General features: G+C 47.2%; 1 protein-coding gene across 1 annotated transcript in view; it reads right to left on the bottom strand.

Moving 5' to 3' along the window:
- Window positions 1-27,144, bottom strand: part of SLC24A3 (solute carrier family 24 member 3) — a 500,344-nt gene that overhangs the window by 197,331 nt on the left and 275,869 nt on the right. Inside the window, exon 3 of the mRNA XM_044263528.1 lies at window positions 23,251-23,327. Coding sequence (XP_044119463.1) covers window positions 23,251-23,327 — 77 coding nt within the window. The remainder of the gene's footprint in view (window positions 1-23,250; window positions 23,328-27,144) is intronic.

Genomic DNA, 27,144 nt, shown 5'->3' with positions numbered 1-27,144 from the left:
GATTTTCTTTTCATGAACACTTGTCATTGATCTTTGGTGATTGTAACAAATGAGTTAGGACTGCACCGTAAAGGGAAGGAAGACCGGAGATGTTTTTTTTTTTTTCCTCCTCAGGTTCCTTTCCCATTTCTGAAAATAATTCTGGAAATAAGGCCAATCAAACACAAATGTGCCCATTCCTGCAGCACTGCTGTAGAAGCAGAACGTCAGGAAATCCGCTTCGCCAGTCTTCATGCAACATTAACCACCCACCCCCTAACACATGTGATGTTTACTCCTCACTTTGGTGCTGGCTTCATCCCTCCCATACTGTTTGGAATGTATGATGTGGAGGAGTTGGTGTTATCGGCCTCTGAGAACCTTCTGGTTTCATATTTGTGTAAAGTAACAGCTTTTGCGTTTTCAAGGCAGATCACAGAATTCGTTTGCATTTAAAATGGGCACTCAGGCAGAGACAACTGTGCAGAAGGTTTCTGGTTGCTTCTGGCTTATTCTGGTTGTGCCAGAGCAGGACCCTTGCCTGGAGCACCAGCTGAGCCCCCCGCTCTCCTCTTCATGGCAGGAGGGTCCTTCCTTTGGAAGGCAAGTTCTGGAGTCTGGGAGACCCTAGTTCCAGTTCTAGTTCTGTATGAACATAATCCCTGAATGACCTTGGATGGGCCATCTGTTCTCTCTGAGTCTTGGTGTCTTCATCTGTACTATGGGTCAGATAACATAGTATATGGTATATATCACACCCCAGGCAGTTGCCCAGAGCTGGGCTAGGCAGGGCAGGGAGCATCTCTGAACTCTGGTGTAGCTGCAGCCACCATGTCATCAGTGACACAGGGATCCTCTTTTTATGTTTCCCTTCCTATTGGAATGGACATGTTATAAATGAACAGCTCATTAATTTTTATACAATGAATACACCTATGTAATCAGCAACCAGATCAAGAAACAACAGACCATGACCAGCACCCCAAAATCCTCCCTGTAGTCTTTAACCTGTAAGGCCAACCATTATCCTGACTTCTGTTTCTGTATTTTAACCTAAGTGGCATCCTACAGTCCACTCTCCTTTGTGGCTGGCTCAGTACTGTGTTGGTGAGATTCAACCACAGTGTTGCAAGTTGTTAGAGATCAGTGTGGATCATTATCATAGTGGGATGAGAGCAGGATTTATCTTTCTCTTTCATTACTGATGGGCATTTGGGTAGTTTCCAGAGTGTGGCTATTAAGAACAGTGCTTCTGTGGACATTCTCGTACAGCTGGTGCACACATACTACACATTTCTGTGGATAGCATAGGAGTGGGATGGCTAGGTCACTGTGCAAACCCATGTTGCTTGCTCAGCTTCAGTAAATGACTCCCAAACAGTTTCACTAAGTGACTGCGTCAATTTATATTCCCACCACTGGCAGAAGAGAGTCCGGGGGCCCCACATCCCTGTCGACACTTGGGATCGTCCATCTTTCATTTCAGGCATGCCGGTAGATGTGGTGTGGTACTTTATTCTGGTTTTAATTAACTTTCCCTGGTGAATGATGGCCTGAGCAACTTTTTATAAATCCACTGACCATTTGAATTTCCTCTTCTATGAAAATGCTTGTTTAAGACTTTTGTGCTTTTCCTTTCCTAGGGTTGCTTTCTTTTTCTTATTGATATGTAACAGTATTTTTTTTTTTTTGCATATTCTGGATACGCATTCTTTGATGGAGACACACACACACACACACACACACAGACACAGACACACATTATTGTGATTTGAAAATACTACTAGGCTTGGGAATGTGCCACTGGGTAAAGAGGTATAAAAGAGAAATGAGAGAGAAACCTGGGAATGGTAAGGATAGTGGGGGGAAAGGATAAGGTTGGAACTGGGTTCTCTACTTAGAACTGAACTCCTGAGCCTGGAGGAAAACATGGGTATGCTGAGAGTAAGAGAGGTGACCGTCAGGAAGTCTCTTCGACAGGCACAGTTGGGGAATTGGTATTTTTTTTGTCCATGGTTAATGAAATTCTTGCCACTAAAGTAGGCATATAACAAGGGAAAAAAAAAATCTAATCTTTAAAATGCCAGGCAAGAAGGGAAAGGACATAAAAGGAACTAGAAGAGTGAAGAGATGCAGAGTCAGATGAGAAATTAGAAACACAGAAAATCTGTTATGATCTGTAAAATACAACTGCCCCTCAACTAGCCAAAAAAGAGTAAGCAACTGTGCAGAGCGCATGTCACATTCCCCAAGTAGCCCTTTCTCTCAGGGACTGCCTATAAGGGTGCTCTGAAAGGGGGGTCCTGGGTTGCTCAGCTGGTTGAGCGTCAACTCTTGTTTTCAGGTTAGCTCACGATCTCAGGGACTTGGGATCCAGCCCTGCAGTGCACTCTGCTCAGTGGAGTCTGCTTTAGGATTCTCTCTCTCCTTCTCCCTCTGTACCTTCCCCGTTCATGAGCTCTATCTAAATAAACAAAATCTTTTTAAAAATATTTTTTAAATTTTTTATAAATATATAATGTATTATTAGCCCCAGGGGTACAAGTTTGTGAATTGCCAGGTTTACACACTTTACAGCACTCACCAAAGCACATACCTTCCCCAATGTCTATAACCCCACCACCCTCTCCCTACCCCGCTTCCCCTGGCAACCCTCAATTTGTTTTGTGAGATTAAAAGTCTCTTATGGTTTGTCTCCCTCCTGATCCCATCTTGTTTCATTTATTCTTTCCCTACCCCTCAAGACCCCCACGTTGCATCTCCACTTCTTCATATCAGGGAGATCATGTGATAGCTGTCTTTCTCCGATTGACTTATTTCGCTAAGCATAATACCCTCTAGTTCCATCCACATCGTCACAAATGGCAAGATTTCATTTCTTTTGATGGCTGCTAAAAACAAAAACAAAAACAAAAACCTTAAAAAAAAAAAAAGATGCTCTGTGAATATGATTTAGGGCGATTCTCCCCTAAAAGGAGAATTTAGGGCAAGGAAAAAAGGAGAAAAAAAGGTCCTTATACAAAAGGCCCAATTTTTTTTAAAAGGTTATTTATTGAGGGGGGGTGTAGAGGGAAAGAATCTTCAAGCAGACTCCTTGCATGGAGGCTGATGCTCGACGTTACCCCCCATGAGATCATGACCTGAGCCGAAAGCAAGAATCGGATGCTTAACCAACTGTGCCACCCAGGCACGCCCAAAAGGTCCAGTTTTCATGAGAATACCTCATCATTATGGTGATAAAGGAATGTGGAGTATATTAACTAAAGAGAGAGACCCAGTTTCAAAATTTACAAAGCAAATGAAAATACCGTTAACTCTCAAATTTGCATTAATGGAGAGGAACATTAACACAGACAATCCAGATCGCTTTAATATTTAGCTCTTGAATGTGTCTTGGTATTAGCACATGAACACAGGTGTCCCTGCCTTGCAGGCAATTCCAAATGCTTCAAATAAAGTGATGCTCTCGCCTGATACACTTCAGATTTGCTCCTTGCTCCTGCTGAGGAAGGCCAGGGTCCTCTGTCCATTAACTGCCACTGAGGACTTGGTGAATGCCAAGGAGGCAGTGGCCACATCCTTGAATCTCCTTATTCACAGTAGTTATGCCCTTTCCCATCGCTGGGAACACAGACTTTGGGAATACTGAAGCATTCCTCACAGAGGAAATGCAGGGTTCCTGAGAGCCCCAACTCACACCACTGTCATCAAATGATTAACACAGAACCTTGTTTTATGGGTGCTTCTGTTTAACAGCACCTCACTTAATAAATACTGTCAAGTCATTAACATTGAACTCACAGACAACAGCACTATAACTCATGCCTGAATGAAGCTTATCTATCACGCGTTATTTTCTCTGTAAGGCACATCACAACCTTCGTGTGCTTAGGAATGCTAGAGAGCTCTTCAGCATTATGCTTGGAGACAGCTTTAAACAGCAAATCACCAACAAAAAGCACAAAAATGCACAAACCCTGGCACTAGGAAGACTGTGAAGAGGATGCTTGTTGACAGTATCGGCTGAGACAAGAACGCAGAGCCTTGCCTCGTTCAACCTCAGCCGAGAACGTGCACATGGGGTCACCACTCTGTGCATGTCTGTCAGCATGAACGTTGATTTGGGGGTCCCAAATAAATTCTAGCAAGTAGATGAATATGCAAATACAGAATCTGTGACTAATGAGAATCAACTGTACATTCATTGACTGAAGGATGTAGGGTAAAGAATCTTCTTTATTAAGTGCTATGAGCTAAAACAAACAATGATCTCACATAAAGTCCTGAACTAAGCAGAGTAATGGCCACACTCTTCACCCTGCTACAGATGATGAATAGAAAACCTCCTTCCAAAGAATTTGGACTGCTGAGAACAGCTGTGTAGCTTGTGCACTGCACAAGGCTTTCCACGGAGGGTTGTGAGCTGCTGGTCTCCATTTTGTGGTTAAGTTCCATGCCCTGTTTGCCTTGTTTCACTCAGGAAGGGGTGCCATTTTGTCACTGGCCCTTTGTCTTTCATCCACAGACACCATATGTGCTGATGTGCTCTCAAAGTGCTCCCTGCATGATTTTCTACAAACTTCCCTGAGTGTCTAAGAGCTGGGCAGGGACAGGCAGCCACCCGCTGGTTTTACTACTGGCAGTCTAGTGGCTTGCCCAGGGATACTCCAAGAGTCACTCCTCCAATCCTTGTGCTACTTTGAAGGCTGACCAAGCAAGGGTTCCTCTGAGCAATGGCCACCTGTGTAGTGTTTCCCTTATTCAACAGGAAGTCTCAGGGGAGGGCCAAGGTTGCAACCTGCCAGCTTAACTCTTTGCTCCATTTGGGAATTCACTCTTGAGACTGCGATGCCTCTGACACGATGAAGCATCTCAGGGCCATGCACGGCTGAGGCTAGCACATGGCACAGTCTCTTACTGACCAACTACCATCCTCGCCTATGAGGAAACAAAAATTTGCCCACCAGCAACCAAATCACAATGATCCCAACAGAATTCAGACATTTCCACATAGACGGGCAAATTCTGAGCCTTGTGTCTAATAGCACACGGATAAAACTGAACCCTGAATCCCAAATAACCACTACCCCACCATTCCTTCTTCCTCCATCCCTCCTCAAAGGCATGTGGCCCAAGGCTAACTTCCTCTTCCAGAGACATTCCCAATGCTCCTCCGGGAACATTCTCCCTTGCTGCAGCAGGCTTGAAAGAATCTAACTTCATACTCTTGGTAACTAAAGGGGTATTCCTGCTCATCTCTCACTGGTAGGGTTCCATACCTAAGAATACTATTTTATTGGGAGAGAGAAGTTTAGACTCACCTCTACTGGGCACACGGAGGAGAGGATACAGGGTGGACTTAGTCTTGTGTCATCTCCAGCAGCAACCCCTCCCTCTCTGGCACCCCAAATAAACATGCAATCAAGGTTCGCAAACTCTTTTTGTTTGTTATAGGATCATAGCTTCAACAATAACTCTGGGCCCGTTCTCCCAAACAAACTGCCTCTCCAAAGACCCTAGACATTTAGAATCTTCCAGTTCTCTTGCTCATTTCTCCCTGGCTTAGGATTCATGGGAGCTGACCTTGTGAACAGCTCTGAACAAATGTGGCAGAGGTGAGCGTAGTGCTACCTCCGATTGCTTTCTTGGAACCCTATCCTGCTGCCATGTAGATAAACCCAGCATAGCCTGACGGAGACTGATACACCATGTGGCCCAATAGCTTTCACTGCCCCAGCTGTCAGCTGGTCATCTGTCCAAGGCCAAGCTATCTGGCTGCTGAAAGCCAACCACAGACACATGAGGAAGGTCTGCCAAGATCAAAAGAACCACCCTGTTGAGCTCAGCCCAAACTGCTGACCAACAGAACCAGAACCTGAATAAACGGCTGTTGATTTCAGCTACTAAAATGGAGAGTTATTTGTTACGCAGTGAAAGATAACGGATATACCATTCCTTTGAGAGCTGAGCCAAGATCAATTAATGAGCCCTGAGAATGGTTAGTCATTATTCCCCAAAGTAGGATGCTTTGCAAACTCTTATGAACTACTCTGTGAAGAGATGGAATCTATGGTGAGTTTGAAAGCCCTGCTATTATACATCCCATATGGAGGGCTATGGCCCAACATAGCATATTTGGAGTTTGTGAGAAATCCTGCATTGAGAAAATAAATACATAATACCTTAACATTTCTTAAACATGCTACTAAAGAACCCTTATTTTCCACATCATACCTATGACCATCTTCCTTCCAGGAGTGCCCTGAGAAAGCAGGGTGGGAGATGCTACTCTAGGTCAGTAAAGGAAACTTGGTTTTCAATCTGTGGACCAGGGGCCCACTGAGAAGCTTGGCTTATTGGAACGGTGGACAGGCGTCTGTGCATAGATGGTGGAGGAGGGGTCAACACACTCCTCGTCTGTCAAAAAGGAATCCCCATACTCCAAAATAGATTGGGGATCACTGGTTCCAGACTGCCTATTTGCTTCATGGACCTGTGCCCACTTACTCCGCGACATTGGCCACAGAGATGATGTGACGTGTCCCCTGGGAAGAGCTCCAGAAGGTGGACGAGCTGCTTGGCAGTAATTACCAAAATTCTATATTTACAGAAAACTGGTACTTCGTAAATACCAAGCTATGCTATTTATGTAGCTGTTTCTCATCAATATATGTGGGAATTCTGTAATTATCACACGTGCTATTCAAAGGCTTCCGGAATTTCAGACAAACGAGGGTAACAGAAGAGCTGGCTGAACCCAGCAACACCACTGGCCCCAGGGTCCCACTCTCTGATGCAGCCCAGCTGCTCAGACGAGAGCAAAGGGCCAGAGCAGGGCCCAGGCCCAAGTGGTGACCAGAGTCTGGTCTGGTGGTCCCTCTCCTGAAGGTGTAGATGAGGGAGTGGTGAGGACAGACCCTAGTCACTCTTGGATCTAGACATGGAGGGATGCAAAGCCTGTCCAAGAATGCCAGCCCACTTGGTGTTGGACTTGAGGTTGGCTGACACTACCCTGAGGGCCCCATGCCCACTCCTGAGGACCCCCTGGCTTCTCTGGCAGCTCAGGAGGTTGTTTCTAGAGCTTATCTAGAATAAAGACTGAAAACCTTGAACAGACATGTCCACTGATCATGCCTGGAACCCTTTCCAAACTTGCCATTCAAGTCACTGTCATGGGAGGGAGGCTCTCTCCCTCTTACCACCCCTACTCTGGAGCCTTAAGGCTTGGGGTCAGACTCTGCTCTGACTCCTGAGCTATGTGCTCTGCAAGTCGCTTAATTTCTTTGTGCCTCAGTTTCCTCAACTTGTAAAATGGCAGAAGGTAATACCTATATGATATGGGGCAAGTCACTTAACAGCTCAGTGCCTTATCCCTCCATCAGCACAATGGGAATGAGAACAGCCATGTGGCAGGAAAAGCCGACATGCACACGGTTACATCTTCCACTGCTGTGTGATGCTTCCCAGTTCATGTCTTACAAGATGTCGGACGCCGAGCAGGTGTGGACCATGCTTATCTATCCCTCCTTGTGTCCATTCTGCCCTGATCATTTACAAAGGTCCCAGGAAATACTTCTTTGTTTGATGGAAGCCAAGATATCTAACACAGGCATTGGTCTAAACAGGACACAAGCAATTTGTTCCCGGGGACTAGTGACTTCTCCAGCCCTTGGCTTACTCAATTATAAAACAGAGAGGGTGACAGACACTAGGTGGTGGTGGTGGGGGGGTAGTCAGAGGAGAGGGTGTGCAGAGGACCCAGCATACTTCTCCTCTCCTCTTTCTCTTCATGGCCTGGGAGCAAAACAACTGGGCAGCTGAATTTGTACATTATTTTTTTCATACCTGACCCATTTTTCTCTCCCCCATCCTCCCTTGTAAGCATCTTAGTGGGAGATGAGAAATTCCCAACAACTTGGTTGATTGCTTTTTGAACTTCAGGGCAGCTCGGATGCACCTGGACTGCTGCTGGGCCCATCTACAGCTGAAAAATGGAACAGGGGCATCCCTGCCCCACAAGCTTACAGCAGAGAAGCAAAAATACATCAAGTGGCCTTTCTGCTGACATTCCATCCTGGTGCCTGTGGCTGGCAAGAAGTGATGTGGACACAGTGAGCCACGGGCAAACCAGGTCTGGCATCATCTGGCATTTGGTCTGCAGCTGTTAATGTTATTTTGGGAGAGGCACTGGCTCTTGTTTCTGGACAATAGTTCTATTCCTTATATTGAGCAGCTGTAGGCCTTTCTTCTGCCCATGTTGGCCACGTGACTTGCTCTAACCCCAGGACCATGGAGGCATGCCAGTTCACCCATGACAAGAAGATACAGAGCCTTTGAGAGTGCCTGGTTATAGCCCAGGACTGAAGCTCGTCATGACTGCCTGGTGAGTATTAGCTGGGCAATATCATGACTCCCATGTATATCCAGGAACTCCAGGCTCCTCAGAAGGGGGAAGTCACTAGGGGGCTTCTACTGTGCAAACTATAGATCTCAGAGTCTTTTTGGGGGGAGGGGTGGCTCTTGGAGTCAGATTGGACCTTGAGAATATTTTTCTTATTTAAAGTTGAATAAGCCAAGATCCCAAAGGGCAAGTGACTTATTCAAGGCCACAGAGTTGGTCACTGGTGCCTCTGGACAGAAGATTGCCCACCATTGAGCCATCATGGAACTAAATAAGCTTAAGATATTGACATCCTCCCTTATTCATACCTTCTTCTCCTTTGGTAACAGGTCCAGGGTCATCACCCAGTTACCTCAAAGACAAACAGAGAGAGCCTCTCATTTACTCAACTGATTTGAAGACATCCAAAGCAGCATGGCTAACGTATTGATGCCTAAGCGAGTATGCTTTCTTTGCATCTTATCATGAAAAATATCACAATGGGGAAAACTGAAGTCTTTCCGTGTCCTACAGTGCAGAGCACCCTAGCCCCTTCCCTTGGCATGCTGCGTTTCCGTGACAACACCATCACTAAATCAAGTTATATGAATACATTCACAGAAGAGCTTTTCCTTTCCTTTCCAAAAAATTTTTTTAAATGAGGGCCAGCTAATTTGATAAGGGATGACATCGCCGATTACTTCTTCAGTCATGCTGAGCCCTTTCTAGTTTGAACAGATTCCTCTCTAAGCTGACTTGTCTATTTACTACAAGAAAGGAGACAAGGCGATTCACTTCTTCTTCTTCTTCTTTTTTTTTTTTTCTTTTTGCCATTTTTGGTATAGAAGAATATGGTTCCTTGACCAGCAGAGCAAAAAGTGGAGCAGAATTTCAAGCAGCTGGCCATCAGTGAATATTCACAGGTAAGCTAGGATTGAGATGTGGCGGCACGAGACATCAGTACAGAGGGTCCAGGTGCCATCAGAGGAAGGGCATATACCTAGCTCCCTAAGGTGGGATTAGCTTGAAACATTTGAGCAACGGGAGGGCAGGTGTGTGGGGTTGAAGTATGGCAGGTGTTTCAGGTAAAGTGAATTTGGAGAGATCAGAAGGGCCAGGAAGTGCACTTCTGATCCCCACATGTTTTTAAAGGACACCAGTGTGTAAGTGAGAGGGGAGATCCTGGTCCAGGTGAGGGATGACGGTAGCCTGGATGATGGCCATGCCAGTGGAGCTGGAGAGAGAGGATGGGATGGAGACATAGGTTGAAGGTGGAATGGCCAGGACTTGTTGATGGGTGTTGTGGAAGGGAGGAGTCAACGCTGATTCCTGAGTCCAGCCTGAGCAACAGGGGGATTGCATGGTGGTGGTGGTGACAGTTGCTGAGGTGGTCAAACTAAGGGCTAAATGGGTTACAGGGGAGAATGAAAGGCAGCTGTCTTTTAAAAATTCATAGCTCCATTTCAAACTATATTCTGACTGCATGTCCACTCATGCTGAGTTGCTAAGGGAGAGATTACAAGCGCGAACACACACACACACACACACACACAATCTTCATTTCTCCAATATCCCGCTTTAAGTAGTCATGCCTAATATGATCTCCAATTGTCTTTTTTATAAAAGGTAATAGATCCATAGATGTGCATCTGTGTGAGGAATGTGCCCACTCTGATGTTTTATGTGTATATGAGCCTGGAGATAACATAACCCTCCAGGCCCTGCTCCTCTAAAGATGAGCGTAATGGGTCTTGCCTCAAGCCAGCTCTGTAAAACCAAGAGTGGTGGAGTCAAATGAACTTGGGCCTGTGTCCAGGAAAGGATAAGAGGGCCCAGCAAATGCCAAAACTGCTGGTCCCATCACAGCTTCAGATGCTGAAAAGCATTATGCTAACTGCCAAAAATACATGTCTGCCTTAATCCCTGAAGTCCATATCACAAAGAAAAACTGTTCTCACAACTTTAGGAAGGGAAAAAATAGATCCTCTGGCTTCCACCTTTGCACCTAAGACTGGAACCGTCAGAGACCAAAGAAATAGCTGACAGATTCCATGATTACCTCTGGAATCTGCTCACTACCAAGGAGCTAAGGATATGTCAAGAGAATCAGTGAAAACATCCCAACCAAAGACTCAAGAATGAGGGCCACATTTGGACCTGATTTGCATACTTGCTTTGAGATTTCTAGGTGAAAAAGCATGTCACCAAGAAATATATTTACAAACAGCTCCTAGATCTGATGGGAAAAATGTGAAGAGAGCCTTAGGAAATAAAAGTCTTGAGAGAGCCAAAGGTTGTCATGGACACAAGGCTTTACAAGGGTAAAGAGTTGGGTAAGTGGGCACCATCTTGGGCCCAGTTTTCAGTAAGTGGGATAGTTGATGGTTGCCAGTCTACTACACATGTCCTATGAACCAGGAGGAAGTGGCTCCAAATTCCCTAGTGAAACAGCTGGTAAGTTCTGAAAGGACAAGTTATCTTTGGGGGTCCTTGTGGTTCCTGAAAGTGTAAGAATAAGAGAGCACCGGCAGCAACAGGAACAGCTCTGGAAAATCTTCAGGAGCCTTCGAAGAGAGCAAGAAGTTCATTGGCATCTCAGGGAATGAGAGGGATCCCCTGGAATCCTGGTGTCTGCTGCAAACAAGCCTTTTTCATCATTGGATCCTCCAAGCTAAATGGGCTTAGGAAACCAAAGCCATGTTCCCAAATGTCACCTCTGCTCATCCTTAACTGATAACACAGTTTGAGTCCCTTTCATATGTGGGCACTGCCTTTGGTTCTGAAATAATGCCTCAGTAGATCAAGGCCAATCCTTTAGGGAAAGAATTTAGCTTAACAAAGTTAGAGAACAATGTGATTATCATTAATGATGATGTTTGTTTAGTTGCTACGTTTTTGTGCAAATGTTCAGAAAGGACTTTGAGTCTTCGGCGAAACAGACACATCTCTGTAAGGGAGGGTCTCTACTGTCACTGGATCTTTGTAATGTCCAAGTTACCTGGGCAGCACTGAAACTGTGGTAAGAAAGGCATGCCACTGGAATAGGAAGCCTCTGGGTTCTTGTCTTAATTCATCCACTCCTGCCTTGGATGCTGGGGTATCCTCAGCATTTAACTCAGTACACTTCTCTCAATGAAGATCTGTCTCTAAAAGACCATATCATTATACTTGGCACTGATGAACCCCAAAGCCTTCTGAAAGTACCCTATTATTTTCATTGCTTAATTCTTACCAGCTTAGTGAACAGACCCTATACTCAGCAGCTAAGATACTAAGCCCATTTCATCCATTCATTTACTCATACATCACACTTTCAGTGAGCAATTCCTGCATGCAAGGTGCTATGCTGGGTATTACAGGAACATAAAGATGATTAAAGCATGGTCCCAGCTCACTAATACTCATATGGGAAGAAGGGGAGAGGCAAGATGTGTTATTAACAGAGGGCTGCCTGCATGAAGTTCCTTGGGGGGTGAACAAAGAAAGTGGAGATTTAGAATAGGATGCAGATCTGAGACAACGTGAAGTCCCACTTCTCCTTATGGGAAGTAAGAGAAAATTCCAAGGAGATAACATCCAGAAGGAGCTTGGAGGAGAACTGCAAGAAGACTAGAGATAATGGGAAAGCATGGGCAGGAAGCATGGGCAGGGAGGCCCTGGGATTTCTTGGTGGGTGGTGAAGAATCCATTTTTGCTAGGCTATCCTATACTGGTATACAGAAAGAAAGAAAAGAAAAAAAAACTGAACTAGTTGATGCACAGATGGTGGGGACACTTTGAAATAATAATAAGGACAATGACTGACAATTAGGAGCATTTCCTAAGCGCCAGGTTGTGCTCCAAGCACTAAGATAGCATCTCAGAAACAGATGCTACTATTATCCTCATGCTACAGGGACACTAAGGCACAGAGAACAAAGTTTATTTGCCCAAAGCTATTAATTGTACCTAAAAAGAGCACTGAGGCTGGCATTTGAACCCAAGTGATCTGACTCTGACACCCAATGCCCTCCCTTCCAAGCCAGGTTGGCCCTCCGTTGGTGGGGGATGTAACTGGGGAGAGTTCTGAGCATGACCAGGACATTGCATTCAGGGTGTTGATCTGGTGTGAATAGTGCTGAATTTCAATGGAAAGGGAAAAGAATGCCAGAAAGATCATCTGAATGGCCACCATAGAATGAAGCCAGAAAGATCATCTGGATGGCCACCATCCAGACACGAAAGGGACCCAAGAAGGATCCAGGGTAGAACAATAAAGTAACGTGATAGCTAATGTTTTCTTGTTCCTATTGTAGCCAAGGCACTGGACTAAGCATGTTCCCTGCTTTCTCCTACTTGGCAGCAGAACTTCTATGAAGTAGGGGCTAGCGTCATCCGCACACATGGATGAGGAAACTGAGGCCCTGAGTCATAAAGGCCATGCAGAAGGTCTGCGGCAGTCAGCATTTGAACTCTTGAACTCTTGACCATCGCAGGAATCCTGAGAAATGGTAGAACTAACAGAACTTGTCAAGTTCAAAGTCGGACATTGTGCTGGAGGGAACACATGGAAGGGAACCCAGGCTTTGGGACAAGACAGGACCCTTGCAGGGGAAGGGAGTCTGACAAGGCACACATGAGAAGACACCAACTTGCTCTGCTCCCCACCAACCCAAGTGGGTTCAGACAGTCTGCGAAAAGTTGCATGACCGTCTGCCAAACAGCCAGTCTTGGGAATTCCCAAGTGGGTGAACTCACACAGAGGATGCTTGCTGGCCTCAGACTCGGAAGGTGTTGCTGGGGAAACGATGCAGAGAAAGGCACTGGCCAGGATCTTCAGAAGGAGCTCACGGTGTGGGCACAGGTGCAAGTCCTCTCCTATCTGGAGCGGTCCGGCTGGGATGTGTCATGCCCACCCTCAATCTTGGTACTCACGTGCCTGGCGTGGCAACTGAACAACTGCCGTCTACTGACTGGGGCTTTGGAACAGCTCAGCTCCTCCGGGAGTGCAGCCTTCAGCAGTGACTGACAGGAGGCTGCGGTTCCCACCCCCCACCTCAGTTAGGGTGATCAGAGGGGCAGGTTCTCCACAATCAGCCAGTCTCCATGGGGCTAAGCTTTAGCCACCGTGACCATGATGTGTAACTGGCCTCACCACATAGCCTTTATTCGATGCCCCCTCCTCTGCCTAGCCCTGCTGGGTGATTCCCGGCATCATCCCCCCAAGGAAGCTCCTGTCCTGACTCCTTGTCTCGGGGCCAGCTTTTCGGGAGCGGGGGGGGGGGGGGACCCTGCCTGAGACATGCCTCTTGGCCACAGGAGCTCCTCTGGTACCAATCTGAGGTGGAAACTGGCTCCTCAGACTGTGGAACAGGCTGCAGATCTGGGTCCCTCGGTGCAGAAGCTTCTGGGCTTTAAGGTCGGGGCTTTTTTGTTGTTGTTGTTTAAACTTGAAACTCCTATCCAGAGTCTCTATATCATACCAGAGTCAGGGTTAGGGTGGGAGGCATGACAGATAGAGGGAACAGAAAACCAAGTTTCCTCCAGGTAGCACTTATTCTGATGCTGCAAGGCATGATACACCACAGGTCTTCTACTGAGCTTCTCTACACAACAGTGATTCTGTTGTCTGTTTCCTGATGATTTCAGGAAACCACTGACAAAGATCCACACCACCAGGCATCAACATTTAAAATACATGGAGTATTTTCTGATAAATTAGAGCACGTAATGGACTACTTTATCCAGAGTGCTTTGCTGAATATTTGCCACAGACTAGTTCTTTAAACCAGGACATATGACAAATCCAAACAGCAGTACCTGATCATTCACTTAGCTTTGGTATTTACACTTTTCAAAGGAAAAACTACTACAAAACTTCAAATAGTCAACGCATAGCTACTGTGTATAAATTGTGGCTGTTGGCCAAATCATCTCAGAGGAGCACATAAATAAAACTTATTTCCCAAATAACGAAATAAATGAAAAAATGCAGACAGTGGGGATGAGTGAAGCAAATAATACATAAGATGAAGAGAAGCATACAGCAGGCTCCCGGTGTCTGGCCCCCATGGGGAAATGTTTGGTGTCTAAGTCATGTGTTCACGCTCTGCCCTCACTGTTAGGGGCCAGATTTCATGGTGTCTGCTCCAAGGCTCATTCTCAAGCTCTTTGTATATCATACAGGGTTCAGGATATGATTCACAGAGACAGTAGATGAATTCATGTCACCCCTTGGTCTGTAGATGTCTAAAAGGGACTGGAATCTCCTAATTCTGCAACTGGCATTATGTATCTGATTTGTGTGGAGGCCAAGAAAATTAAGGCCATCCCACCTCAAGTTTAGCTGGTGTGGGAAACAGAGGCAGAAGAAAATCATTAAAATTCCTTACCTACTGACAAGCTCTTGAAACAGACAGAGTGGCTCTCCCCTGGGGACTTAACTGCCCTCACCTTGAGGTTTTGCTAAGGACAATCCTACCCTGACCGACCCCCTACCCTAACAGGTCTGACCAGGATCCTGTAAGTCTACTTTAACAATTCCTTTAGAAAACTTTATCTCTAAACCTCCAAGATAGTGTCAAGAATCATTCCCAAGCATATGGCCCACTGACAGACATCTAAATGGTCTCACGAGAAGATTTTTATTATTGGTAATAAATAACATTTCTCCCAACAATAGCTAGCCCCTCAAGGTCCTGGAGACCTTGCTTCCAGAATTCCTTAGAGACTTACATCATCCATAATCCCCTTTATCCTCACCCACCACCGAATCTACCCCTACTCTGCCTTTTAAAAACTCTGACTGTAATCTGTTTCGGGGTCCAAGTCCCTACCCCGCTGTGCCAGGTATACTTGGGCCCAAGCTTAAGCTTGTCAAGTAAACCCTCGTGTGATTGCATCAGTGCTTTGGCTTCTTGGTGGTCTCTCAGACTTGAAAACTCAGGCATAACAATGTACATAACAATAATGGTAGGTTTTATCTGTTCAACCTGTGCCTCGGAAGCAGAACTGGGTATCAGGATTCCAGTGCAAGTCCTTTAGTTGGAAGCGGAGATTCCCAGAAAGCAGCAACAGACAAGCAGAAAAATGAGCTGGAGGAGAGCTGGGCAGATAATCAAGGTGTTATCAAGCAAGGCACTGTCTGGGCACCTAGAGCTTCTACCTGCTCCGGCAACTCTGGGATATAACCTAGAACAAATGTTTCACTTAGCCCAAGTAAGGCATGAAGGAATGGAGATATTTACCAACCAAGCCTGCTCCATCCGAGGGCTACTTCTGGGCTGTCCTGCATTCCGGTAGAATGGGCTCTGTAGACCAGAAAAAGCCCAGAGTTGTGCAGGCTGGAAGTTGGGAGGTGGGCAGGCACACACAGGTTGCAAGTACTATGAGGAGAGGTGGGGCACTGTCTATGCAGGGCAGACACTCTGCCAAGAGCCTGGCATGCTTGCCTTCATGTATTCCCCAAAGCAACCTGATGACGTGGCTGCCATATTTATCTCCAGGGACAGATGAGGGAAACTGAGACTTGGCAAGGCAAAGCAACTTGCCTATGGCTATGGAGCTAATAAATGAAGAGCCAGGACTGGAATGCAGATGGATTTCATTCCAAGAGTGTGCTCTAACCCTCTTCATGCTTTGTATCCAGCTCGGGGGTCCTGGGGACATCAATCTCTCAGCAAGCCCATGAGACCTAATGGTTAAACCTGAGCCTTCTGAAGTGGGTCCCGGGAGCAAGGAGGGGAGGGAATAACTTAAGATCTATTGAAACATAATAATTTACTCTCTTCGTGCTAATCCTCTCTGGACGCCAGTTTTAGCTTTGTGTTGACACTGACAAATTAAGGACATGCTCAGCACTTTTCCAAGAGTAAACAGCAAATTCCACAAGCTCTTCTAATCATTTTTCTCTTCCAGGGTGAAATCCCTTAACTAAACACGTCTGCCCAGTGAGTGAACTGTTGCTGGGACCTTGCTGACCAGATCATACAGGTTCCTTTAAATTTCAAACCCCAGCAACTGCCTCTCTCCCAGAGCCCTGGGTCTGGCAAGACACCAGCTGCAGAGAGGCCTTCCTGATGCCCCCTGTCTGGCTGCTCAGGAGGACAGGGCTGCCTCTGAGTGGATCTGGCTCTGGACCCATGACAGGTGTTTGTAACAGGCTAATCACATGAGAGCTGCCCTTAGAGGGGTGTGGGATGGAGAGAAGGTGAAGATCAAAAACCTACCATTTACCGAGCACCTACTATGCACCTGCCACTCTACAGATGTGGAAACTGACGTCAGAAGTTCTCTGACTTGTTCCAAAGTGCTGAGCTTGTGGGTGACAGGTAACTGTCCTCACTCCTAATCTGGATGTCTTGCCTCGTCATCAAACAACCCATTGGGTCCTGGCAATGACTTCCCTGCACCCCGTGCATTTGAATTGCTAAACCCAGGCTAGCCCTGAAGAGAATGAAATGAGGGAGCAACACCCCTTTGCTTTTTTCCTGTCTCTGCTTCTTGATTTCAAGCTGACAACATAAAAAAGGAAGGGAAGACGCTGAGTCTGAATCCATCTGAAGGCTTTCCAGGGCAGCCCCCTGCCACAAGAGGCTATTTAAATTTATGTTAATTAACATGAAATAAAAATAAGGAATCAGTCCCTCCATCACACTAACCACACTTTCAGGGCTGAGTGGACATACACAGGCCAGCAGACTGCCTACTGGACCAGGCCATCAGAGAACATTTCTACCAGCACAGAAAGTTCTATTAGATAGGGCTGGCATATAAAAGTGGAGTTGTTTCACAGCCAAAAAAGCAAGGGATAGCCTTGGAGAGACAAAAATCACCCCTGGGGTGGAGGTGGACCAAGAGCTTTGACATGCAAAGCTGCCTCTTCTTGGGCTGGTATGCGGGGCAGGGGCAGCGGAAGGGGCCCCCTCTACCTCCTGCTGGTAGCCTGGCCCTTCTGCCCTCTAATAACCGGCTGTTGCAGCAAATAGTTTATTCTTTGGCTCTTAACAAAAGCAATCTGGGCCCCACAGGGGCACATCCAGAGAAACTACTCCAGATATTAAAATTAAATAGAGAGAACTGGAAGGAACTCAGGCCACAAGGAAATGACATCCCTTGGTGAGGCCCCTTCCAGACAGCTTCCTCCCCCGGGACTGAAAGGGGAATAGACCACGTGGTACCTGGGCCCTCCCCAGAAAGACCCCTCCTCCTGGCTGCTCCAAGAACACATCCAAATCTGCCTTTCTTTAAGCTCTGGGTGGAGGGGGGTAGTTTGGGGTTGGGGTTGCAGAGCCCAGACTCCTCCTTCAGAAGCTGCCCCAATGTCTGTATCTGCTGAGGGCAGGCCTGTACTTTGATCATGTTGACTGGTTAAGACCAGACCCAGAAGGCAACTAAGTCTGGCTGGTGACTAGCTGGCTGGGAACTGAGAAAGAGTGAAGGGTACAGGGAGAGAGCCAGCAGAACAGGTGCACAAAAGGGGCCAGCATGAGAACAGTGTGGAAAGGGAGGGCAGAATGGATACATCCAGGATATCTAGGCATTCTATCTGTCTGGGAGCCCTGGAAAACCAGCAACATTGAGGCAATATGGAATGGACCTAGAAAAAACACAATTCCAGAGGGAGCCTGGTATTTAAACAGCCACCCCCCCCACACCAACCCCTCTGCCTCATATCCCCATCACTTCCTTGGATGCCAACTGGTTTCCTCCCGCAGCTTTGGAGAGCAAGCCAGGTCCTAATGGAACCATGAGACAGAAATTAGTAAATTCCTTGAGTTTAAAAAGCAGGCTGATCTGGGAACAAGATGGAATTTGGTTGCAGGCTCACAGAGCCAGTTTCCCTAAATTCTCAGACCAGATTAAAGAGTCCTTGGGCTACAGAAGGAGGAAAAGAAATATGGACAGGAACTGGGGTACAGGAAAGTCCCCATGCTTGGGATGCAGTCCCGGACACCATTGGGCTGGAGATCAATGGCCCTCACTTCCACTCCCAGGGAGCCCTGGCTTGACGACCCATCACAAAAATCTAGCCTCTAATTCTGAAATGCTCCAGCCCGAATAGAGCCCACCTCCTGTGAACACACATGAGCTCCTAAAATCAGCACCGGATATAGGAGTGCAGTGAAGACCGAGATGTGGACAAAGGAGTCCCTACCACTGGACAGATTGGGCCTGAGGCAGATGTATTCTCTGCCAGAAACCTCTCAGTGGCTCATGCATTCTTTTGCTGCCTTGGGAAGCCTGGTGTGGCTCCAGTGGAGGCGACCCTAATGCTCCACAGAGGAGGAAGTCCCTTCTGCATGCACAGGGTTGACACCTGAGTTTCTGGTGGGGCTTCTCCAAGCATACCCAGGTTTTAGAACACAAAGATGGGCATTAGAAACATTCTCGTTCCTAAACCTTTCCTGGCTGGTCCATGGATGGGTCTGAGCTCCTGCACCAGTTAAGGAGCCCATCTCCCAGCCAGATTCACTCAGCAGGAATTTGCCTTCATAAGGGCTATACATTCATTTTTAGGACTGCGATCTGTTAGGTCCCCCAATAATGGGTCTGTGATTAAAGGAGTGAGACTGATATAAAGCAAAGGTCAAGCAAAGCTTTATTTCGTGCGAAGCATCAAGAATCAAACTGACCAGCCAGGGCCATGCCTCTTACAGAGAGTGGCGACCCTTCTCTGTTTCACAGACTAGCTTTTAAGGGCAAAGGCCATGCGGTCGGGCCTGGCCACGCACAGGTAGCCAATGAAATTGTAACACACAGAGAAAGCTGCACAGTGATGCTAGGTGACCAACTGAATTACAATTTACCCTATAGTAGACATTTGACTTAGCCTATCACCTTGGTTAGAATTGGTGCCCAAAAGGCTCCCAAACGGCAGGGACCCATACTCCTTGGTAGCTAGGGAGACAGTATGCAACCCCCCACTGATCGGATGTCTCCAACTGGCCTGACCCACCTTTGTATCTGGGCTTTGTTACCTGGAGCTGGTTTCCAGGATTGTTTTTAAGTAAATCCCCAGGAGGAAGGGAAGCAGGGACACTTTAAGGGTTAAACAACAAGGTTATTGTTTAACCTTATGGAAGCCTCTTGCTAAATAGGTCCTTATGATGAGGGAGCACGGGGCTGGCTGAAAACCAAACAAAAGCTGGCGCCTTGCACCCCCCTCTCCATCCGCTCCGCCTCTGTCATATGTGTAGCATCCCTCAGGCAGCCCTGACTGCCGCGAACAATAAGCAAATAGTTAACTTGCAGAGATCACAATCCTGCTAGACAGGAGTCTCCCTTGGCTTACAAATGTCCTAAATCTCACTAACAAAGGCGATTGATAGCAGGATTGTGACATCCCACCAAAAAGTCTCCCAGCTATCTTAATGTTAATAGCTGGTCTAAAGATAACATTGATCAAGCCGCAGGGGCAAGGCCTCCTGTAGGCCTCTGACATCCTGGCACCTTGTAGGCCCTCTTTAGCATATGAAAACTCCATTGAAACCTCCCTTCCCCTCACCTTCCCCCAACTGCAGGGTACAAAACCTGCCATCCCTCCCAACCAGGGGCGGCTGCATCTTTGCCTGCCCATGGGTCCTGTCCCCGTGCTTTAATAAACCACCATTTTGCACCAAAGATGTCTCAAGAATTCTTTCTTGGTCATCGGCTCCGGACCTCAGCCCACCGAACCTCACCTAGGTTCTAGAACTTCATCACTTACATGATCCTTTATACTACCTCTCACACACACATAGAAATATGTGTACCAGAAGAGGGGAATTACATTAAAAATGTGAAAAGAAGACTTGAAGCTTAAGAAGAATATTTTTGAATGCTGACAAGGTACACAGAGGGTATTAATTTCTGTAATGGAAATTGACTTACTAAGGACAAGCCCATTTTGAGAAAGAATTTCAAATATTGATTATTTAAAGCTTCTTTTACTAGATGAGAAAAGCTTTTACTAGCTTGTCTTATAATCTCAAAGATTCAACTATCTACCAGGGGGATGATTAGCAAATTTCACAAGATATTCCTAAATCACAAAATTATTCACAGGCCTCTCTCTCTATTTAGGGCAGCCTCCATGGGCTTATAAGGTGCAAATTTCCTCACAGACAGAGAACATTGCTTTAGTGTCTCAACATTATAACAGATTGGCTATTAAGGAGGTTCTAAGACCAGTGTGTTTTCTTGGGGATATTCACTGTTGATACAGTTATACCAATGATGACTTTCCACACTAGCAAAGAATCCAACCATGAAGAACAGTCAGAAGGAGCAGAAGTATTTTTTAGGGCAATCTCGGGATTTAGGGTTTTTGAAATCCACAAAACCAGACGGATTCAAGGGAAAATGAAAACTGCAGCCTTTGGAAAGTTAAACCAGAAATGGCTATTTGATTTCCATGAAGCTCACAAAAGAGGGGAAAGCATTTCTGGGAAAGTCAAAGAAAAAGAGAAGCAAGTTGTGAAGATTTAAAAGACTGTTTTGGGGTGTCTTCAAAAGCACCCATGTCCACAGACCAGGAATCGACCAAGGCTGAAGGCTACGAGCTCTACGGAGCCCCATGTGAAGAGCAAACCCATGCGGCCCAACTGGAATGGGGAATTTGGAGTTTGAGTGCAAATGAAAAGTTTAGTCAGGTTTCGGAGTAAGATCTGAAAGGACTGAGTTCTCCGGTCTAGATCCACCATGACCATCAGTGAATCCCAATGAAAGGACAGACCCAGACCCTCTCCCTGGGGCAGGCTGGGGTGACAGGACACAAGTCTGGGGCCTTTGCCTCACTGGATGGGCAGACCCTGCTCTTCGGGGGCCCAGAGGCAGCTAGATGACATTCAGTCCCTTACACCTCCTCTTGATGCTCATGAACACCCATGCCTGGGGTGTTCTTAGGGTATTTAGACTCTAGGACCCCTGCTCAAATGGCCCTGAGCCTTTCTCTGTGGCCTGCCTGGGTCTTCGTCACCTGACTAGAGCATAGACCATGCTGGGTCATCTCTGGCCATGCCTGACCCTACTCCCTATGCAAGGTCAGGAATCTGCTTCCCCCTACTTCCAGCTCAGCAGCTGAATCACCTCATGGTGCCTACCAGGTGATCCCTGCCCCCACCTTCCCTGTCTTTAGTTTCTGTTCATTCCCGACGCCCTGCACTCTTGAGTCTCTACATCTTTGATCATAGGCTCCCCTTTCCTTCCTAGAGTTCCTTTTCTCCCTTCTTTGGAAAATGCCAACCTACTACAGTCCAACTGCAGTGACTGGATCTCCTCGGCCTGGAGACAGGGGAGCCTCACTGGTGCCAAGGGAAACCATATTAATTGCTCTGTGTGTGTGACTCTCCTGAAGGGCAGGGAGGATGGCAAAGAGTCTACTTTATATGGTGTTTTCAGAGAATGTCTTTGCTAAAAAAAGATTTCTCGTGCCTTTTCTTCAAGAGGAGAGTTCTAGGAAGTGGGGCAAGTGGGGAAAGCTCTAAAGAGTTGATTGCTTTCACCACAAGGGGAGTCAAGCTGGGAGCAGCATTGGGTCCAGGGAGGCTAAACATCTTGTCAGAAGCCACAGGCAGAGCAAGGACAGCGGACCTGGGCTCCACACCTATGCCCCCGGTGTGGTCTGAAAAGGAAGGTGTTTGTCCCTTGCCCTTGAGTTGTGGTGGGTTTGTGACAGTAATACAATCTTGTAGAAATGATGCATGTGACTTCCGAGGCCAGAGCATTACAGGCCACGGGGCTTACTCCTTGTTCACCTAATGTCCCTCTCCAAGTACTGGAGTGCCACAGGGAGCCATGACGGAGAGGTCACACAGAGGCACGCTGGCCAACAGTCCCAGCCAAGCTGGTGATTTGGTAACTGCAGCCCGGACACCAGGCTCCAGGGCGGAGAAACCCTCTTGGGAGGGGGGGTTCTTCAGCATCAAGGGCTCTAGCCCAGCTGCTGGGGTCACTCTCAGCCATCTGGATTGTCCCCTCCCGGACCCAGGTCCAGCGACACAGCATTCCCTCCGTGCCCCTTCTAAACTCCTGACTCACAGACCCAGTGAATAACAGAGAGTGGTCATTGGGTATGTCACTAAATTTGGAGAATTTGTTTTACAGCAATAAATAACCAAGATGGAATTAAGAGCATTTCGGGGGAGAGTGAATACCACAGAGACGGGAAAGCACAGTGGCGTACCGAATCCAGGATCTGGCCTGGGTCTTTCTGATTCTGCAGCCACTCCTTAGATATATTTTCACGTACACACCCTCCCCACGATCTCCAAACAGGGGCAAAGAAAAGTGAGGACCCTCCATGCCCTGGGTCTGCCGAGGAAGCTCTAGGGCAATGGTGGACATTAGGAATCAGAACAAACGTTTTTTTGCTCGCTTACTCTAGGTCAGATGCCGTGTCAGCGGCGTGACACGTAATCTGTTAATTTCACAAATACGTTGTCACTACCGCGTGCCAGAAATGGGTCTGGGAAAGAAGCCATGTGTGAGACCATGCCCTAGTTCCCCTGGGCTTGCATGTGAGTGAGGCTGATGGACAGGAAACAAATAATGATAGCATAATATGTCAGATAGTGATCAGTGATATGGAGAAAAACAAAGCCCAGGATGGGGAAAGATGATGGCATTCTAGAGAGGCTGGTTAGTAAAGGGTTCCCCAAGAGGGTGGCACTGGAGGAGAGAGAGCAAGTTAAATAGCAGACAGCAAATCTTGCTGACCTGGGAACCCACAGTTTAGACTCTGATATCAAGGAAAGAATACATTGTTATCTCCCAGCTTATGAGCCTACAGCCTCCTACAGAAGGTACATTTGGAGACTGCCCTCCACGGGGTTCGGAGGACCCACACCAAGGTTTCATCTCACTATGCCCACCCACCACTGGCCAGGTCTCCCATCTGGACCCTCCAGCAGAGCCCCAAAAGGGGTACTTACGCAGAGCACGTGGAGAACGACCGCCCCCTGTCTTCGATCCTCGTTGGTGAAGATGTCATTGGGGAATTCATGCAGGGCTGAAGAACGGAAAGAGAAAACCAGCTCAGAACAGAGAATAATATTTTCAGCTCTGGAAGACTGGGACAGTCGTGCCTGTCCTTGTTTTAATGCAGAATCCATGAACTTGGATGAGAAAAAATTATATCTTTACATTCACACATCTCTACCTGGAATTTAGTGTTTCCTTCAGGTAAGAAAGTAGGCAACAAACCTCAGGAGTGTGAGAAGCACAAGAGACTCGGTCCCCAACAGATATGTTTTCATGGTACGTTATACTATATGCCCACAGCAGCTCTTGCTCACCGCTGCAACATTGGGAGGCAGTTAGATCACCCCTTGTGATTTATAGAGTTCATGAGAGCAGAGGTCTGTAGGCTTCCCTACATTACCAAGGGGGTCCATGGGACGCACAGGATTAAGATCCCTGTCCTAAACTGTCCCTCCTTTCCCACCAGGACTCTCTTGGCTTGGGCCCTCGGGCCTGGTACAACACCTTCCCTGGTCTTTCTTACCCCTTCTGAATTTGACCCACATTTGCCACCCCTGAAATGGACTATCAAGCACAGAGCTGCTCATGCCTGTCTTCCTCGTTCCAAACCTTCCTTACTGGGCGATAAAAGCCCCAGTCTATGCACCGGCAGTGCCAAGATGGTCCCTACTAGAGCTTTCTTCTCTCCTCCCACCCTTTTATACTTTGCATGTGCTCATTCACTTAGTTACTAACTCCCAAGCAGCTACTGTGTGCCAGGCCATGCTCTCACTGCTAGAAATTTGACAGTCAGCATTGTTGCGTAGGTGTCATATTCTTAACAGACAGGACCATTTGTTATTCCTTGAGCACACCTTGCATTTGCTTTCTTTTTATGTCTTTATCTGCACAGATTATATCATTAGCCCAAGATATCCCCTTTCCCAAGTGATCTTCTCTCCCTGCCTTTCATAAAATCCCATCAGCTTCAAGGCCAGAGCCTTCATAAGGCCTCCTGTAGGATCCATGGCTCTCGTCTCTGAAAGACGCAAAGACGCATCAGAGCAGGCTCTGTGGGAAGCTGTGCATGTTTCCCTGCCCTTGGCCCCATCTTTAGCAAGTTTGGCCAGCTGATGAAAGCAGACTTTCTCTCAGAGCTCCACAAGCTCTCCATCCATCTCCAGCACGCAAGTGGGACAACTATCACCAGTGGACAGGGAGGATGTACAAGATGACACCTGCTTGCCACATGTCTTGTTTTGGGTTTTCCCCAAAGCAGATCTTCAGTCAAGGATTTGGGGATACATAGCTTATTTGGAGGTGACTCCTGGACACGCTATGAGCGAGGAAGGGGAGGAGACCAGGGCAGGAAGGGAGTCAAAGACAATAAAATTGATGAGTGAGTGGGTGACCACACAGGACACCTGGGGCCCAGTCCTGCTGCAGATCCGGGGAGACGGCACAGAACATGCCTCTGGTTTGCAGCTTGTTGGCCAGGCAGTTGGCCCAAGATGCAAGTCTCTGGCTATTCCTTGAAAAAGTTCTGCTCTCTGCTTCCAGGGCATCATCAGATAAAGACACCACATAACTCTTTCCAGAGCCACAACAGTGGTGATATGGCCCGAAGCTACATCCAGCATATGAAGCACAGATCACCTGTACATGTCACAGGTGTGATCACACATGCTAGTTTTGTCCTATTCTTCATATGATGAAGTGGAGAAGATAAGGAAAGAGAGGGAGGTCGTGATCTTCCCACACCCCTCCAAGTGGCTCTCCAAGCTGAAGCTATTCCAAACAGGCTGCACTGAGTCCTCCTGATCAATGGATGGGAAATACGAGGGCAAGCCTGGAGGCTTTCACTTTGAAGACCAAATGACACGACAATCTGGAAATTACCAGAAGGGGACAAGCATTCACAGAGCAAGCTTGAAGTTTGTCCGTCAGGCCCTGGGCACTGCAAGGATTCCAGCCACTTTACTGAGGAGTCTCTGTTCTAGCATCTTCCCTCTATGGGCCTAATGTTTCTGGCTGGTGTGCTCTTGTCCAGTAAGCAGAGCTAGAGGAGGCTCTCCAGCTTCCCTGGTGAGAAACCCTTTGACTTCCTCCTCCCTGAAACTTCCCTGCTGCCCACATTACCCACAGAGGTTGGATCTGGGGAAGCTTGGTATTTGTAGCCCCCCAGTCAATTCCTGCCTGTCCTTCTTCCACATATCCTGGCTCTCCCTGTGCACACAGGATGTCTTACACTCTTAGGAGATGCTTCCTCACACTTCCTCCTTTGAACTTCTCTTTGAATTCGCCTGAATATATTTTAGTCCAAATAACCATCCCATGGCTCTCACCTTGCCCTCCCCTCCCAAAGTTGTTCAGTGTGGATCAGAAACCAAGAGAAATGTCCCTTTCTGTCCACTTCCCAAACCCAGGACACTGATGGTCTCCATGGGTCACCCCCATGGTGGGGAATGGAGCAAAGGTAAGGAGAGGAAAGGCCCTGCTGGGTGGGCTGGAAACCTTCCAGACCTGGCTGGTCCCCATGTTCACCTGGACTTGCCCAGACCGTGCTGGAGGCTATGCCCTTGAACGAACGAGGTGGGACCCACAGAGTCAAGTGCTGGCTCAGGAAGGGCTGAGGCGCTGTCCGAAGTCCTGGCCAAGCAGACCACTGGCAAACTTCCTCATGAAATTGAACCTGGCTGGTCAGTGGCTGAGATAAGGGGTGGGTGTGATGGCGGGGGTGGGAAAAGCAGAGGAGAGGCAGTTAAGGATTCTCAGATCAGTCTGCTTCAAGAACAACAACAAAATTCTTATTTGGTGGTTCACAGCAATGTGGAAAGAATGACCAGGTTCAGTATCCCTCAGCAAGCTACTGACATGGATCCCACTCTACTTATTCCTTATAGGTCCTTTGTGAAAACATGTATTGGGCTGGTGATGAAACTGTAACAATAATTTCAAAGAGCTAATGCACAATTTGCAAAGAAGAATACACATATTTTATTTCGTTCCTACAGAATCGTCTTTTGGTGAAAGTTACAAGAAAAGATTTTTTAAACATGAGCTGGTGTCCATCTCCTCTTGCCCTCCAGGCAGTAAGCTCTCCTTCAGAGGTCCCACATGCCTATGTTTGAGGCTGGGTCCCTCAAGAGCAGACCTTGAGACAGAGATATGAATGCCAGCAGTTTATCTGGGAAGTGATATCTGGGAGGAGGGAGACAAATCAGAAAGGGGCTGAGACAATAGGCTCAAATTTGCTGGGGCCCCTCTGAGAGATGGTGTAGAATATGCCTCAGTATTGTCCACAAATGCTCATTCATCACTGTTGAAGGCTGTCCTAAACACTTTAGGACTGACCCTTAACACTCCTCAACTCTGCACTTGGTTAACTCAGTGTGTATGTGGGACCAGAGAAGGCCCCAGACAGACTCACAGGTGCTTCAAGAAACCACCTGCGTGTCTGTTGGCCATCTGAAAGATGGCCGCAATTCCTCTTCATTGCTCCCTCCTGTCTTATCTCAGAGTATGACTGGTGCACAGAGCTGGTGTCTAATAAGTGTCAGCAGGATGAAGAATGCTAAAGGAATCCCCAGTCCTGGATACTGACTGGGGATGGAATAGGTCCACCTTGTCCACCTGGCCCAACTGGTCAAGAAGAGGGCTGCCAGCAGCAGCTGCTTCCTTCCTTGAGCCCGAGCTAGCTCCCTACCTGGCAGGTAGGCCCCAAATACACCTGAGAAATTGTGTTTTCAGAACAACTACAGCTGTCCAAGATAACCTGTAAAGATACATTGTGGCATGCTGGACTAGAAGGTTCTTCCCAGTGCTTCTTGGCCTCAGTTTCCTCATCTACAAAACAAGGTAGGGCT

The sequence above is a fragment of the Neovison vison genome, chromosome 8 (genome assembly GCF_020171115.1).
Source record: "Neovison vison isolate M4711 chromosome 8, ASM_NN_V1, whole genome shotgun sequence".
NCBI lineage: Eukaryota > Metazoa > Chordata > Mammalia > Carnivora > Mustelidae > Neogale > Neogale vison.
The sequence above is the reverse complement of the archived record's forward strand: the minus strand, read 5'-3'. Positions and strand labels throughout refer to the sequence as shown.